This window comes from Panthera pardus, unplaced genomic scaffold (genome assembly GCF_024362965.1).
Source record: "Panthera pardus isolate Hobbes unplaced genomic scaffold, ASM2436296v1 HiC_scaffold_16, whole genome shotgun sequence".
NCBI classification, from domain to species: domain Eukaryota; kingdom Metazoa; phylum Chordata; class Mammalia; order Carnivora; family Felidae; genus Panthera; species Panthera pardus.
The window spans coordinates 108,553,005-108,568,111 of record NW_026526721.1 but is presented as its reverse complement, the minus strand read 5'-3'; the positions used below and the strand labels follow the sequence as shown (position 1 = coordinate 108,568,111).

At 37.8% G+C, this 15,107-nt stretch overlaps 1 protein-coding gene across 6 annotated transcripts in view; it reads left to right on the top strand.

The window, feature by feature from the left end:
* The window catches only part of MME (membrane metalloendopeptidase), a 108,222-nt gene extending 104,982 nt beyond the window's left edge, over positions 1-3,240 (top strand). For all 6 annotated transcript variants that reach the window (XM_019440070.2, XM_019440055.2, XM_019440058.2 and 3 more), the window contains exon 23: positions 1,161-3,240. In XM_019440070.2, coding sequence (XP_019295615.1) covers positions 1,161-1,260 — 100 coding nt within the window. In that variant the 3' untranslated portion in view covers positions 1,261-3,240. The remainder of the gene's footprint in view (positions 1-1,160) is intronic.
* The last annotated feature ends 11,867 nt before the right edge of the window (positions 3,241-15,107 follow it).

The following is a 15,107-nucleotide window of genomic DNA, read 5'->3' as shown; positions in this document are numbered from 1 at the left end:
GCTCTGAAGAGGGAAAGAAATTGGCTGGTTTGATGAATGGAAAGTAGGTCGGTGTAGTTTGAGAGAAATGGGATGAAGAACGAACGTACTATGAGGAAGCCGGGAAGGTCGGCTGGAGCCCTCAAAACACTGGAAGCCACAGAAAGGAAGTTGACTTTCATTCAAGCCCCTGGAAGATTTTAAATAAGGGAATTAGGGGATTTGATTTAGAGAATGGGTTAGAGGAGATAAGAGTACAAAGATTTACACTTAGCACATCTGCCACGTAAGGAAATCTCAGTAATTAGAACATACTCTCCTGTCACTTGCTTGAGGTCTTCCCATCACCCTAGTCTGTTTGCCTCCCTGCCCTTCCTCCCAATCCAAGGTGGGTGTGGTGGGGTGGTCCCAGTGGGAAGAGAAGGGAAGGAGCTGGTTTGGGGTTGACGTGAAAACATCACCTCTGCATCACTGTACTGACCTATCTGTCTCCTCAAATGTTGCTTGGTGCCGAAAGTGGGTTGGACAGTGTTGTTTTTGCCCATTGGGGTCAGAGATAAGAAGAAATTGACTTTCTGCCAGCCTTTTCCAGTTACTCAGGCTGAATCCAGTTTCTGATATCTATGGAGTTCTTTTGGAAAGAAAGAAAATAATTCTCTTCCTTATTAAATCAACAAATATCTATTTAGTCTGTTATACTTGTTATTGTGTGAGCCCTTCCAAAAGATAATGAACACTCATGATTTTATTTTTGACCAAACTCTTATTATAATAACTGCTATTCCAAATATGTATTATTCATTTATTTTACAACATGTATATCTTACTTACTTTACTGACAACCTTAAGATGCATGTACTATTATTATATGCATTTATAGAAAACGAAAGTGAATCACAGAGAAGCGAAATAGATTCAACTTATAACCAGGATTCAAGCCATGCCATCTTCAAATCTGTGCTCTTAATTCCTGTGCTTTGTTACCTGCTCACTTAAAAATTCTGTTAACAAATAACAAATTTATTTTACCTGTTTCTTTTTTATGATAATTATTATTCTCTTAAACTGTAAATTTCAAATTCCCTCAATAGGCCTACACCTATAGAAATTCTGTAGAGCTTCTCCTATAGGGTATGGACATAAGTATCAAATGCTGATGGTGACTTTGTTTTGTTTCACAGAATTATTGGGACTTTGCAGAACTCCCCTGAGTTTTCAGAGGCCTATCATTGCCGCAAGAACTCATACATGAATCCAGAAAAGAAATGCCGAGTTTGGTGATCTTCAGAAAAAGCGACGTAGCCTTTGGTTAGCCTTGCCAACACCATGAAAATGGGAAACTCTGTCCAAGAGAAAATGGGCCACCGAAGTCACTGTAATTACATGGGGGTAGTTAACAGAGATGAGAGAGCATCATTTAGAAATGAAGTTAGGTTATTCTGGAAAAGGTATGGAGAGGAGGGGTGGGGTCTGGTGTCTATCAAATCAATCACTTCTCACTGTGTAAATAACGCTTTATGTCTAAAGATATTACCATTCATTTCTGTTTCTCATACGATCTGCCAGTTTGATGTCACCTCTTGAAAACAGTGTTAACCACTTGATGTAGACTGGGATTTCTAATCAAAGGGAGAAAGAAGAGATTGGAGAATACAGTTGGCTCCAAAAGCACAGCAGTGGCATGAGAGTTAAAACACACATTGCCTAATTACTTATTTTTATTTTTATTTGTAACATTTATGCTCCTGCAAAAATCTTCCAAAGAATTCTTATACATGTTGGGGCTGTGGGACTTAATGTAATTTTAAACCAGTTTTGCCAATCATCAGTTATTCATCCTGAAATCATTGTATTTTAAGCTACTCTTAGGGAGAAAATGAATGTCTGAAGCTATTTTTCATTATACCTGCTTTCACTGATATTGAAATTCTCAAGGCTCCCTGCAATTTTCTAAGCAATTTCTTGTTCTCTCTCCCTCTCAAAACTTGATCTTTTTAAGAGATTTGTAGTAATGTATAAATAATAATTTTTATATTTAATTATTACATTTATGACTAAGTAATTATTATTATAGGTAATCACTGAATATCGAAGTTTCAGACAGATAGTTCCGAACCAAGATCTGTAAAGTGATGTACAGATGAAGATTTGAGATTTTTACACTTATAAATCATATTGATAAAAAACTTTAAGCACAAACTAGGTGAAAAATGGCCATTGGACAGTTGTCTAAAGATACATAAGACCTGTGGTTTACAATCAGGATTTTCAGAATAAAATCTGTCCCTGAGGTGGCTCCGATAAAAGGGCATCTATATAGCACTGCATCTCTTTATCTTTTCAGGTTTGTTGTCTGATGGAAATATTTTGATAATAAATTGAAATTGTGAGCCCATTACTCACTAAGCCTATTGTGCTAGCTGTCTAGCTTTGGAAAGTGCATTTCTGAATATAAATGAGAGGCTTCCCCACCTCAGACAGACCTGCTTCTAAAATCCTAACTCACATAAGAGTTCTGGGAGGGGACTGTTGCGTCCCTGATAGGAACTCATCTCTTGAGGCTTTCATGTTCTCTTTCCCTGTCCTTTTGGCTAGTTTGGTTCATTTCATTACTTGATTAATATTTTACAAAAGAGGCACACTTCCAACATCCTTATTTTTCCTAACAAAACGAAAATGAGGGAATTTCTGTTCAAAATATGAGTGTTGGTTTTCTTGCTTCTTGAAAGATGCCCATTGGCCTTTTTTTAAAGAAAAAAAAAGTTATTGAAATATAACACACAACAGCTTCATAAAACGTAAGTGTACCCAGCTCAGTGAACTTTCTCCTACCATAGACAGCCCTGTAACCAGCACCTTTAAGAAACAGAACATTACTAGTGCCTTAGAAGTCCCTTCTTCCAACCACCACTTTGCTCCTCCAAGGACAGCTACTGTCCTGACTTTTAATATCATACATTAGTTTTAATTAATTAGTATGTGTTCTTTTGCATCTGGCTTCTTTCACTCAGCATTACATTTGAGATTCATCCATATTGTTGCATTTGATTGTGGATCTTTCATTCTCATTGCTCAATAATATTCTATTGTGTGATTATACTACAGTTCACCCATTCCATTGTTGATAGGCACTTGAGAAGTTTCCAGTTTGGGGTTGTTACAAATGGTGCCATCTTTTTTAACTTGAGATTTTAATGGGCTCATTTCCACAAATATTTCCTAAAGTTATTATAAATATTGAAAATACAGTTTTATACTAGCCATGGATATCCTTATCTTTTCTTCTTGTATCACTACCACTGTTATCATGGACAATTAAAAGTATACTTATGGGTATCTTTCTTTAAACTAAACTGAAAACACTTTTAAGTAATATTGGTAATTGGAGCAATAGGAGGTTCCAGTTCTGAAGAGAACAACTATCTTTGAATCACTTAGTATCTATCTTAGCCAAAAAGCAACTAGTACAAATTATAAAAAGACACTAGATTCCCCACTCTTTAAAATGTCAGACTCCCATCCCTATGGAAGGACTTGAGTGAAATTTTATGGGCGGATGGGGCAGGGGGGAACAACTCTCTAGTGTCTGGATGTCCTGTGTCTAGAAATACCAGATTTCCTGGGACTAAGGGATACACCAAAGTGAGAAGGCCAAAACTTTCCCCTCCCTCACACATGAGGATGTTCTTAATCTTGCATGGCACTGTTGTTGAGTTGTATGGATCTCTGTCAACCAGTCCCAATCACTTGGAGTTGTTCCATCAGGTAAGCTCAAACGTAAATCCAATTTCACCATGGATGAATCCTGGTCAAGGAAAGAGTTTAGAAGCTGAGACATTAAGGGTCGGGAGGCAATGTAACTCAGGGATGAGGACAAAGAATTACTCAGCAGCCACCCTTGGTAAGGAGTCTGCCTTCATGCTTCAGTGTCCATGTGGATTCTAGCTCTAAGGTGGAAAGGATGCTATCCTCGGAGAAGAGTCTTCTAGTCCTATTCTTCCATAAATGACAAGGTGACTTTGGACATTTGATCCATTCTCTTGGGTCTTTGCTTTTCCCCCCTGAAATAAAAGAAAATTAGATTCTACCAGTAGTTCTCAACAAGAGAAGGAGAATGTATCCAGTACTTCTTTGCTTGTAATTTATCCCCCCAGTTAAGAACCACTGGGTAAAATAATTTCAAAACTCTTGTGTAAATGCCTGAGTCCAAGTCAACAACGTTATAGTTCAAAGGACACAGACCAAAGTTTTATCTAGTTAGGGTCTACACTGCTCTTAGTAGTTTTCTTGAAAGTCTTTATTATTCCTGTTGTCACAGGTGGAGTTCTCAAAGTAGAAGATAACTGTTAGTTTGGAAATGAGACTCCATCCTGGAAAATATGGAAAATCAGAAGGTTTTATGGGTTCCAGTGTCAAAAATACAAAATAAAAACAAACATTTTTCATAGTATTGCTTTTACTCTTAGTCCAGTCTTCCCTAATGCCCACGTAAGCCCCCACAGCGTTTATGTCTTGAAAAATGTTAAAGCCAATGTTAGAGCTTTTATCTCTGTAATCTTATACTTCCTGCCAGCTTCAAAATGGATCTTTTAACAATGAATGATATAAACTATTTCACCAATATCTTCTTATTTATATCACCCCATTCTTCCAAAGATACTATCATTTTCTGATCTGATTTCTTTCCACATATTCAGTGCAAAGGTTTCCAGATGGCATAGGAATTGACTTAGGCAGAAACCAAAAGTGTCTTTGTGCACCATCCCTGGATTGAAGGATTTGACTTTTGGTTAATCAGGTGAAGAGAGGAGCCACATGGGACGAGTGTCAATACACATGGCACATGTGTATTGCATTCTATTCTTTTCTTTAACAGTGTTGTCTTAATTTTAACTCCTTTGTATTTGGAATTTCCTCTAAAACAGTGAGAAATACTACTGTTATTTTCAACTTTATAGCCAAACTACTGTGCTTCTGTTTTGTTGTTTGACAAAGCAGAACCTCTAGGTTGTGCAAGAGAAGCCTGACAGACAAATGAGCACTGACTTTTGCCAGAAATAATGATGGGCTCTCGGCTTAAACAGCGTAGGAAGACTGGAAATCTAGCAATTGTGACTAAGTTTTATATTTCTGAATTTCCTTTCTACCCAGAAACTAACAACAATTTTTTCAGGTATCAGGCATGTTAACATCTGATTCTACTCCTATAAATGCACTTGGTGTCATCTCTGATCTGGTCATTTCCAATTATAATGCATCCTAAAAGTCCACTCTGTATTCAGGAAGACAAAAGTGAGGTCAAGTACAATATCTGGATTGTCAATTACCTTGGTGTAAGTCTTCCAACATGCATGCTGTCAATGTTCTATGTCTCCTGAAATATGGCATCAAAGATGCAATGCTAAGGTGTTCATGGCAGCTTTACCTTTAGAATCAAAGCAATAGGGAGAAAAAAAGAAATAGCAGAAAATGTTTAGATTTGTTCAAAGAAAATCAGAAGAGGATGGAATTAAGTATGCATCATGATTTCAATTATGTTAAAATATCGTTGCATAGAAAAGGAGTTGGAAGAATGTATGCCCCAAATTAAGAGGGAATATCTCTGAGTGGTAGTATTACAGGTGATTCTTACTTCCTTTTGCCCTCTGCATTTTAAATGTCTCTAAAAGGTGACAACATTACACTTTAAAGCCATCGAAAAAATGTTATTTGGAAGAGAGGGGGAAGTAAGTAAGGGAGAAAAGATGGAAGGAAGAGGAATGAGGAGAAAGTTGATCCCCCAAAAGAAACCTAATGACCCCTATGAATTTAAGCTGTGTTCATTTACTTAAGAAGCTATTCAGTTTAGTAGCTCATACCACTTAGACCCAAGGAATCCAGTGAAATGGATTTTGGTCAGGAGCCCCCTTCTCCCACCACGGGCCAGATCTGCTTCCCTAGGTGGTTTTGACACACACCGCTTCACACAGAGCAGGGGAATTTAAAGGACCTTCCACTGACTGTGTTCAAGGTGATTCAGTGAGAACAACGCATGTGTTTGAGAGGTTTTTTTGTTCTTTTTTTCTCCCTAAAAATACTAAGGGTTGACTGATCTTGCCACTCTCTCCCACCTGGTCTCTGCTCATACAAAATCCTAACATTTGCCAAATCCTGGCCAAGGTTAAGGTTACAGCATTTGACTGAAACAGTAGTTTGTAAATTATACAGTGATCAGACCTAAATACTCCACCAGGTAGGCACCATGGTGTACCTGGGGGCTCAGATACTAGAATTTAGAGGTAGAACAGGGAGGAGGCAAAAGGATACAATGAATCCAGGTAACTCCCTGCTCATACGTGTTTACTTATGACTTTGGTTGTAAATGTGAAGATCACACTCATGCTAGTTTAGCCAAAACTAGAGACTTTATTGATCCACAGTACCAAATGTGGGACATGAATGACTAGGCCTTCTTTCCATGTGTCTACCTCATTGTTGCAGACTGCCTTTCTCCAGAAGAAAGCGTGATGGTCAACTCTGCCCAGGCTCAAAGATCCTCTGCTTCCTTCCCAGGGGAAGGACAACATCTAACTACAGTCCACACTTAACATCTTAGAGAAAACCCAATGAAAATCCTAGAGAAAAAGCCTATTTTGGAAACATGTCTATCCCAGTGGATAGGGCATGGGGAAATGGTGTGGTTGTAGAAATTATCATCATTGATCCCCTAACCCTACCCTCAGAGAAGGATAGCTTTCCAAAAGAAAAAAAGGACCATTCCTAAGAGAGAGAAAAATAAACGTGTCCAAAACACTAGTAATACAAGATGCTTCTTAAATGCTTTATAAAACATCTAGGTTTGGATTATATTATGCATATTAAATTTTGAATATGTTGACTTTAATTTTGTGTAATCAAAATGAAAACATGCATGCATTTTAGTTAGATTTAATATATAAGAAAAGTGAAAATAATAAAAGAGGGTGAGGAAGAGAAACAATACCTATTATTTATTGTGAGCCAGACATATAATATAGGTTGTTTGTATAGAGTTTCCACTTAATATAACTAACCTGTGAGGTAATGTTCTACTCCTGTTTTATAGATGGTGAATTTGAGTTTCACAAAGGTTAACTAATTTGCCCAAATTCACACATATAGTAAATGATAAGGCCACGGTATGCTGAAGTCCAAAATCTACATAAATTTACTATCAAAACTCTCTACATCACTGTAAAATTCATTTTAATCTATCAAGATAAACTCATTTGTAGCTAATAATTCCCAAAATACTCCTTTAAGGAAAATTAATGAAAATAATATCTTTTCCAATTACTTTTATGACTTTATATAAGCCATTGTGATTTTTAAGAGAACATTAAGTATTTTGAAGTCATGTCCGTAGACACTTATAGAACATCTGCTATGCTGAAGGTACTGTATTAGAAGCAACAATCAAAGGAGCTAGAAAAGAAAAATGAGACAAAGTAACAGTCTTTGGCTGACACTACACTTGTCCACTACATCCATTCGCTTTTTCATTGATGAAACATCAGGCACCTTTTATGTGTGATGCACTGTATCACACATAAAAAGGCCTATTAGAAGACAGTCTTTTACTGGGCCCACTAGAAGATAAAAATAAATGAAGACAGCTGGCCTTTTAATATAGTAAAGACATCAAAAATGCACACAAATAAATGCAGCTGAATGTGTGATGTGCCAAGAGATACGAGAAAGCAAAATTTGAGAACTCAGAAAACTTTTCCCTCCCAGGATGCCAGGCATTCTGGAAGAACCAACACTGAAGTTGCACTTGATCGTATGGTTAGGATCTTGACAATTGCAGAAGGAGGCAAGGAAATATATTGGAGAAGGTTAAAATTAGTCAACAAAAGAGTAAGAAGTCCACAGTTACTCTATGTAGCAATGGAAGACACAGCAAAGGGGAGTCTGCACTCTAAAACTGACACAGTCCTTCATTATTCACTGTTGGCTTTTTGACATGTTTCGTAAACATTTTTTTGGAAGAAAACCTTCCCTTATTTGTCCAGATATCTGATGCTATCCTCGAAGTTTGTTCATCATCATTCCACATAGAAAAAGGTCCTGTTTATTTCTTGCATTTGCTAGAAGTTGTATGATGAGGATGTTACTCATCCTAGATCTCCTGGGAATTTTGAATTCTGCTCTTATTCCAGTCCTGTTGCTAAATCACTACTCTTAACAAATGACTATTTCTTTGCATTTCCATTGTCTGAGAATTAAAATCAGAGTTAAGATCAAAGCGTTTTCAAAACCAGAAGGCAGGCAGATGGAATATTTTGCAAACCAAACTCCTTGGAGATGACGAAAGATATCATCGTGCAGAGGAACTAGGGCACAGTGTTATGGAAAAAATCCGAATCGAGAGAGAGCCAGATAGACCCAGGGATACACAGGGTCAAAGCAAAGACCAGCCAAATGGCTACATGGGAAGCATTTGGCTCCTCTAAGCCTCAATTTCCTCCTCTTCAAAATGGTCATAATCACAAGCACCTCTCAGGGAAGGATACTGTACCAGTCGCCAGCAAATTGTATTTTCAACGGAGTTGATATTTAAATACTTTGATGCTCACCTCTGACTTTTCCTTGACACTAATTAAGCCTGTGGGTCTTTAAAAACATGAGGGCTTTTGGCTAAAAGACTAGAATTTTGTTTTTTCTTTTTACCGTGTTGTCTTTCATGTTGCTCTAGGTGAATCGTTTACTTGATCCCTTTTTAAATCACTTTCTGCACTATACATTCTTGAAACAGAAAAGGCACAAAACCTGCGATCCTTTAAGTAGCAGAGGATTACTTCAAAAGTAAAGAGCAAAAGCAAGAACACTCTAAACAAAATTGAAGATTTGAATGAGACCATAATTTGTGGGGAAACAATTTAGGCAAGTTATCTTCACTTTGCTTAGAAAATGGCATCAACCCAGACACCTTGGGGAAGCTATTTAACTCCTTTGAAATATAGTTTGCTCAGAAGTAAGTATAAAAATATAAATTTTTATGTATGTCCACATACTAATTCCCAGAACCTGTGAATATATTAGGGTTTTGGGCAAAGGGGAATTAAAAGTTGCAAGAGGAATTAAGGTTGCTGCTGACCTGACCTTCAGAAGGTGAAATTATCCTGGGTTATCCAGGCAGGCTCAACATAACCACAAAGGTTCTCAAAAATGAAAACGGGGACAGCAGAGAGTGAAACCGTATGAGAGTTCCATGTGAGAGTCAGCTGTGGCTGACTTTGAGGGCAGAGGAGGAGGGTAACAAACCAAGGGATGCAGCTGGCTTCTAGAAGCTGGGAAAACCAAAGGAGGACAGATTCTCCCCTAGAGCTTCCAGAAGGAACACAGCCCTGCTGATACCTTTTTTTTTTTTTTTTTTTTTTTTTTTGGCCCAAGGCGACCTCTATCAGATTTCTGACCTACCAAATTGTAAAATAATAGATTCATGCTCTTTTAAACCACTAAGTTTGTGGTAATTTGCTAAGGCAGCTATAGAATATACATGATATTAATAGTCATTGCACAATACTTCAGAATTATTTAAACGTTTTGAAAATTATGCTAAGCTCAGATATTATCTTCTGATGGCAAAATATATGCAACTGTTTTAATATCAAAGAATATTTACTCTTCTTCACTTACCTGTTATTAGGTAGTGAAGTATATGGTATGACATCAATTTGAGATAACTAGATATGAATTTTCATTATTCTCAACTAATACAAAGTTGTAACTGACTCACTCACACGAAGACTAAAACATTGGTCTTTATAAAATAAACATAATTCATCTTAGCCAAGGTTAGGTATGTGACACTTAACAAGCCTTACTGATCACCCACCTTTCATCTCAGCATGCAAACTAATTAACCAGCAACAGGGCCTTCCCTGTCTAAGCACTAATATGTCAGGAAAATATTTATGGCTTTATCCACTAAAGTAGCTAAAATATAAATTGTTTAAGCAAAGCTTTGAGAAAATAGAAACCCAGGACCATGGAAATACTAATCATAAAGCAGCCTTGAGATTTTACTGCACTTGGCATATTGCATTTTACTGAAAAGTTATTTATAGGTATTATTTTTACCTTAGGGCAAGCTAATAAATTGCTGTGTTCTCAGGAACTTCTGCACTTCAGCCTCAAGAGTATGTCATAAAAAAGACATATTGCCCTGCAACATTAGAAATAAAGAGGAGATAGTCACACTGGCAAGTGCATGCTGTCCTTGGTGCAACACCAAGAATATTCCTGATTTTTCAATGTATAACACCTGTAAGCTCCATACGTACATCGCTCAGGACTTCTTCAACTCTTACTGAGCTCTATAGATGGAAAAATGAGTGAACAAAGCCCAGCCTGTGATATGCTGGAGCCAGCGATTGACAGCTGATGAAAGCTGATTTTTAAATTTTTATGAGTTTTGTGAGCTAGTTGATGTCATTTTGGAAGCTTGAGATCAACCAACACTACGCATCAGGGTTGGCTGGTTGGCTGATGGCTTGGTTGATTGCTTTTTCCCAGAGAGCCAACTGTTCAACATTTACCAGCACACCACTGGCATAACCAAGGGCAACTCACAACCTAATAAGTGAAACCAGGGTGGCCATCAAAAGTGACACAATCTAGGGGGCTTCTTGTATGTCTTAGATATAACTGATTTGTGTATTTGTAACTTTTCCCACAGATGGCTATAATTTTCTTATTCTACAAACTCACAATTTTCCAATAGATGAATGTAAAGTGTCTTGAGAAAGGGATGCCTTTCTCCAATTCACACAATGGCAACACGTGAGTTAATGCCAATTCAAGGGAGTTAAGTCAGAATAATTATGATATGGGATTTAGTTATGGAAATGATAAGGGAGTTCAAATGAGAGGACTACATCCAGTTGCAATCATTTGCAAAGACTTTAGTAAGATGCATTATTAAGCTAGGTTTTAAATATGGACTGACTAGGTTTAAAGATTTTTAAAGGAAAAATAACAAGACAGGAATTTCAAGACAAGAGAACGACCTGAGTCAAAGTTGGTAGCTGGGACAGTTCTTCACAGAGCCAGTGGAGTTGTCTAAAATTAACCAGAAGCAAGTTCACTTCTCAAAGTAGTTTGGGGCCAAAATTATGGGAATCTAGAATTCCAATTCAAAAAGTTTAAATGCTCTAAGTGCCTTTGAAATTTAAAGCCTGATTTTTTGCCGAGATAGGGGATTGTACTAACATGAAACCAGACAGCTAGTAAACAGCACAAGAATTCATGCCTGTTTTCTTCACTACTGTACCTTTTGGGCTGGGTACAGCATCTGGTACTTTGTAGCACTCCAATTCTTTTTCTGTTTGGAGACCATGAGCCGAGTTTATGTCATTGTATTTAATTCTACCACCAAACACACCTGTCAAAATATTTTCAATATATTCCAACTAAGATAGTCTCCAACCATTTTTTTTGAGTCATTTAATAAAGTGACTTTTATATCCTTTCCTCTGGTAAGACATTTTGCTAGATTAAAACTAACAGGTTAAAGTTCAGAGGCAAGACTAATGATAAGCAGACATAATTAGAATAGAAAATTGTGGCAAAAGGCTAGAACAAGGGAGACTTTTTTAGAAGTGTGGTTCTGATTCTGTTGTCGAGCCTTGAATCAGAAGCTGCAAATGGTACTCAGAAGGAGGTCAAGGCAACACAAAAGAAACAGTTGAATAGAAGACGGGAAAGGATATTTTACGTAATTTCAGCCTCAGGATCACCTGTTCCCTGAATAGAATATGCAGGGTACCGGGGTGGCTCAGTCAGTTGAGTGTCCAGCTCTTGATTTCAGCTCAGGTGATGGTCCCAAGATCATGGGATGGAGCCCCACATCAGGCTCCACGCTAAGTGTAAAGCCTACTTTAGATTCTGTCTCTCCCCTTACCCCTCTCCCCTACTCACATGCTCTCTCTCTCTAAAGTAAAAATGAAAAGTGATGATCACCAAATTCTACCCCTGAAATCATTATTACACTATATGGTAACTAACTTGGAATTAAAATTTAATAATAAAAAAGTATTTTAACAATAAAAGTTAAAAAAAAGAAAGTGTGCTATGTTGGAGCTGCTCCTTCCTATGGAAATCAGGGCAAATCAATGACAAAGTCCAAGGGCAGTGAGGCAGGAAGGCCTGGAGCTAGCTCTATTAGATAAGGCCACAAGCAGTAGATACAATAGATCAAGAACATTAACTATTCATAAAGCAGGAGAGATGGTAGAGAAAGCGTCACAATAAACGTCACCAAACAGTTTCACTTTGTCTTAACTGCCATTCATTATGTAGGAACAAATTCCCGACCTTCTCAACTTCCTCCCAGATATTTCTGAGAGTCCTTTGGGGACCACATACATGTTCCATGTCACACCAAGTTCAGTACTCTTGACCACTCAAGAATTCCTTCCTCTTTGGCTCCAGTTTTCTGCAAAGATGTTCCTTATTAGTGCCAATTCCGAATGCGGTAGCTGTGCTCCAGCGCTCACAAAGGGCGCTACCGCTGCTAATCCCCACGAAAGGGAGAGCCACAGCCACCTATGCCCCGTGACACAGCTCTCAGAGTGCCAATGCCAGACACTGAGGACGCTGTCATCTGACCTGTGGGCTCTGTCTCTTATTACTGCCAAAGATTCCAGTGTAGAATCTTTCCATTGCATCAGCTACCATGTTATTGACACCTTGTGTTCCATATCCCACAAAGATTTTTATTTTTAAAGAGGGGATATATATATATATATATATATATATATAAAACATGCTATGATTATCTAATAAATAATATTCTAATATAATATGTAATATATAATATATACATCGCATGCTATAATTATAGAATATATGGTGCTATATAATATAGAATACATATGTGTGTGTGTGTGTGTGTGTGTGTGTGTGTGTGTGTGTGTGTATTGCTTTTATGTGCCTTGTTATTGCATACCTCTTGACCTAAGTTCAAATTAGTACTAGTGGCTGGGGCTCCTGGGTGGCTCAGTCAGTTAAGTGTCTGACCTTAGCTCAGGTGATGATCTCACATGATCTCACAGTTCGTGAGTTCAAGCCCCACACTGGGCTCTGTGTTGACAGTGTGGAGCCTGGAACCTGCTTCAGATTCTGTGTCTCCCTCTCTCTCTGCACCTCCCCCACTCACTCTCTCTCTCTCTCTCTCAAAAATAAAAAAGTGTTAAGATTTAAAAAAAAAAAAAAAAAAGACAAGTGGCCACATTCTCGGTGACAATGTACTGAGCTCAGAATCTCCTTTCTCCTAACCCAAACTTTTTAAAAAAAAATTCCAGTGTACTATACTATAACATACAGTGTTATATTAGTTTCAGGTGTACAATATAGTAATTCAACATTTCCATAATTATCACTTGTACTTTTCACAAATGTGATCCTCAATCCCCATCAACTATTTCACCCATCCCCGCCCCCCTCCCCTCTGATAACCAATTTGTTTTCTATAGTGAAGAGTCTGTTTCTTTTTTCTTTCTCTCTCTTTTTTCTTCCTTTGCTCGTTTGTTTTGTTTAGTTTTTGCTAAACCAAACTTTAATCTCAATTCTCACTTCCCTTAGGATAATTATCTTCCATTAGGTTCCTCAGTTCACTGTAAACAAATTCTTGTTGAGCATAACCCACCCCTAGACAGGGCTGATACTCAGCTGGTAGGCACCTATATGAGTGTGCCCTGTGTTCCCAACTGGCACCCATTCTAATTGGTTGGTAGAAATTATTTTGGACTTCCTAAATCCTAGTGTAAATACAGGCTCACAAAATGGCACTTTAAATATATTGCAGGAAAGTGCATTTTCCATGGATTAGTTCCTTAATAGAAAAATGTAAGATTGCTGTATGATAATAAATATATTCATTATTATTTCAAGGGGAGGCAATGCTTTTCCTCTGCAAGGAGGTTTACTATCGACTAGTATAGGATATGCCAAATAGATCCCTTCTGATACTGAAATGTAGCCAAATGTCCCAAAGTGGTTAGTCAGGTAAAAACAGCTGTGCCCCTGTGGCCACTGTCCTTTTTTTTTTCCTTTTTATAACAGAATTTCTTGAGTTTTGTGAGCACATGGCTACTCAGCTAGAAACTATATTTTCCAACCAGGGGTGGTTGGACACATAATTAAGTTTCAGCAAATAGAATGTGAACAGAAGCAGAGGGTACAACTTCTGGATCATATTATTTAAGGATATTACTTGCATTCCATAGTACATCCCGGAGCATACAAATGTGCTGAGGAGCTAGTTTCGATGTGGGGTGGTAAAGTTACAAGATAGATAGACTCTGGGTCCCTGGGAAAGCTCACTCTGGGCCTATTCTGAACTACTGAATGAGAAAGAAATAAACTTCTATCTTGTTTGAGTCTGAGTTTGTTTTATGAGGAGGACGGGAGACTGTTACAGCAGCTCAATCTGTGTGCTAACAAATACAAGGAGTCATTATAAAGTCATCGGTCTCTGGAAGGAAGAAACAAAAGCTTAAATATCATATATGAATGACCAGAGAAACTATATGATACAATCTCAGGATCACACAGCCAATGTGAGATTAATTACTATCGAGAAGAATAACTGTGGACTTAAACTTTAGATTGTATATGCTACAAACCATATGATAGTATGGAAGCCAATCCTATTCAGAATTTATATGACAAAAGGGAATTATAGTAAAATAATCCAATAGAGCTGGACAGTTTCCCTAGGTGTTCTTTGACCCATCACTGTCATCTGGCTCCTTCTAGCATTTTTACGCACCATATTGGAATTCTTCACTTCCCACCAGATGGATTGGGGAGAACACAGAGATCTTGGAGAAATCACACAGAACACCCAGGCGTAAAAGTGAGAGCCACAATTTTCACTCACACTTTGTTGACCAGAACTAGTCACAAGACTGAGAAAGGAGTCTGAAAAAGACTCATTGTCATTCATGAGTCATGGCATTCACAGTCACTTCTGCAGCAGCCATTTTGACTGCTTTGGAAAGCAACAGCCCTAAATGTATCAGTTATGATCTGTTGTCCCCTGAAACTCCCAATCTTCCACAGTTCTGTGAAATATGCCATGAAGTATAAAGGACTCAGAA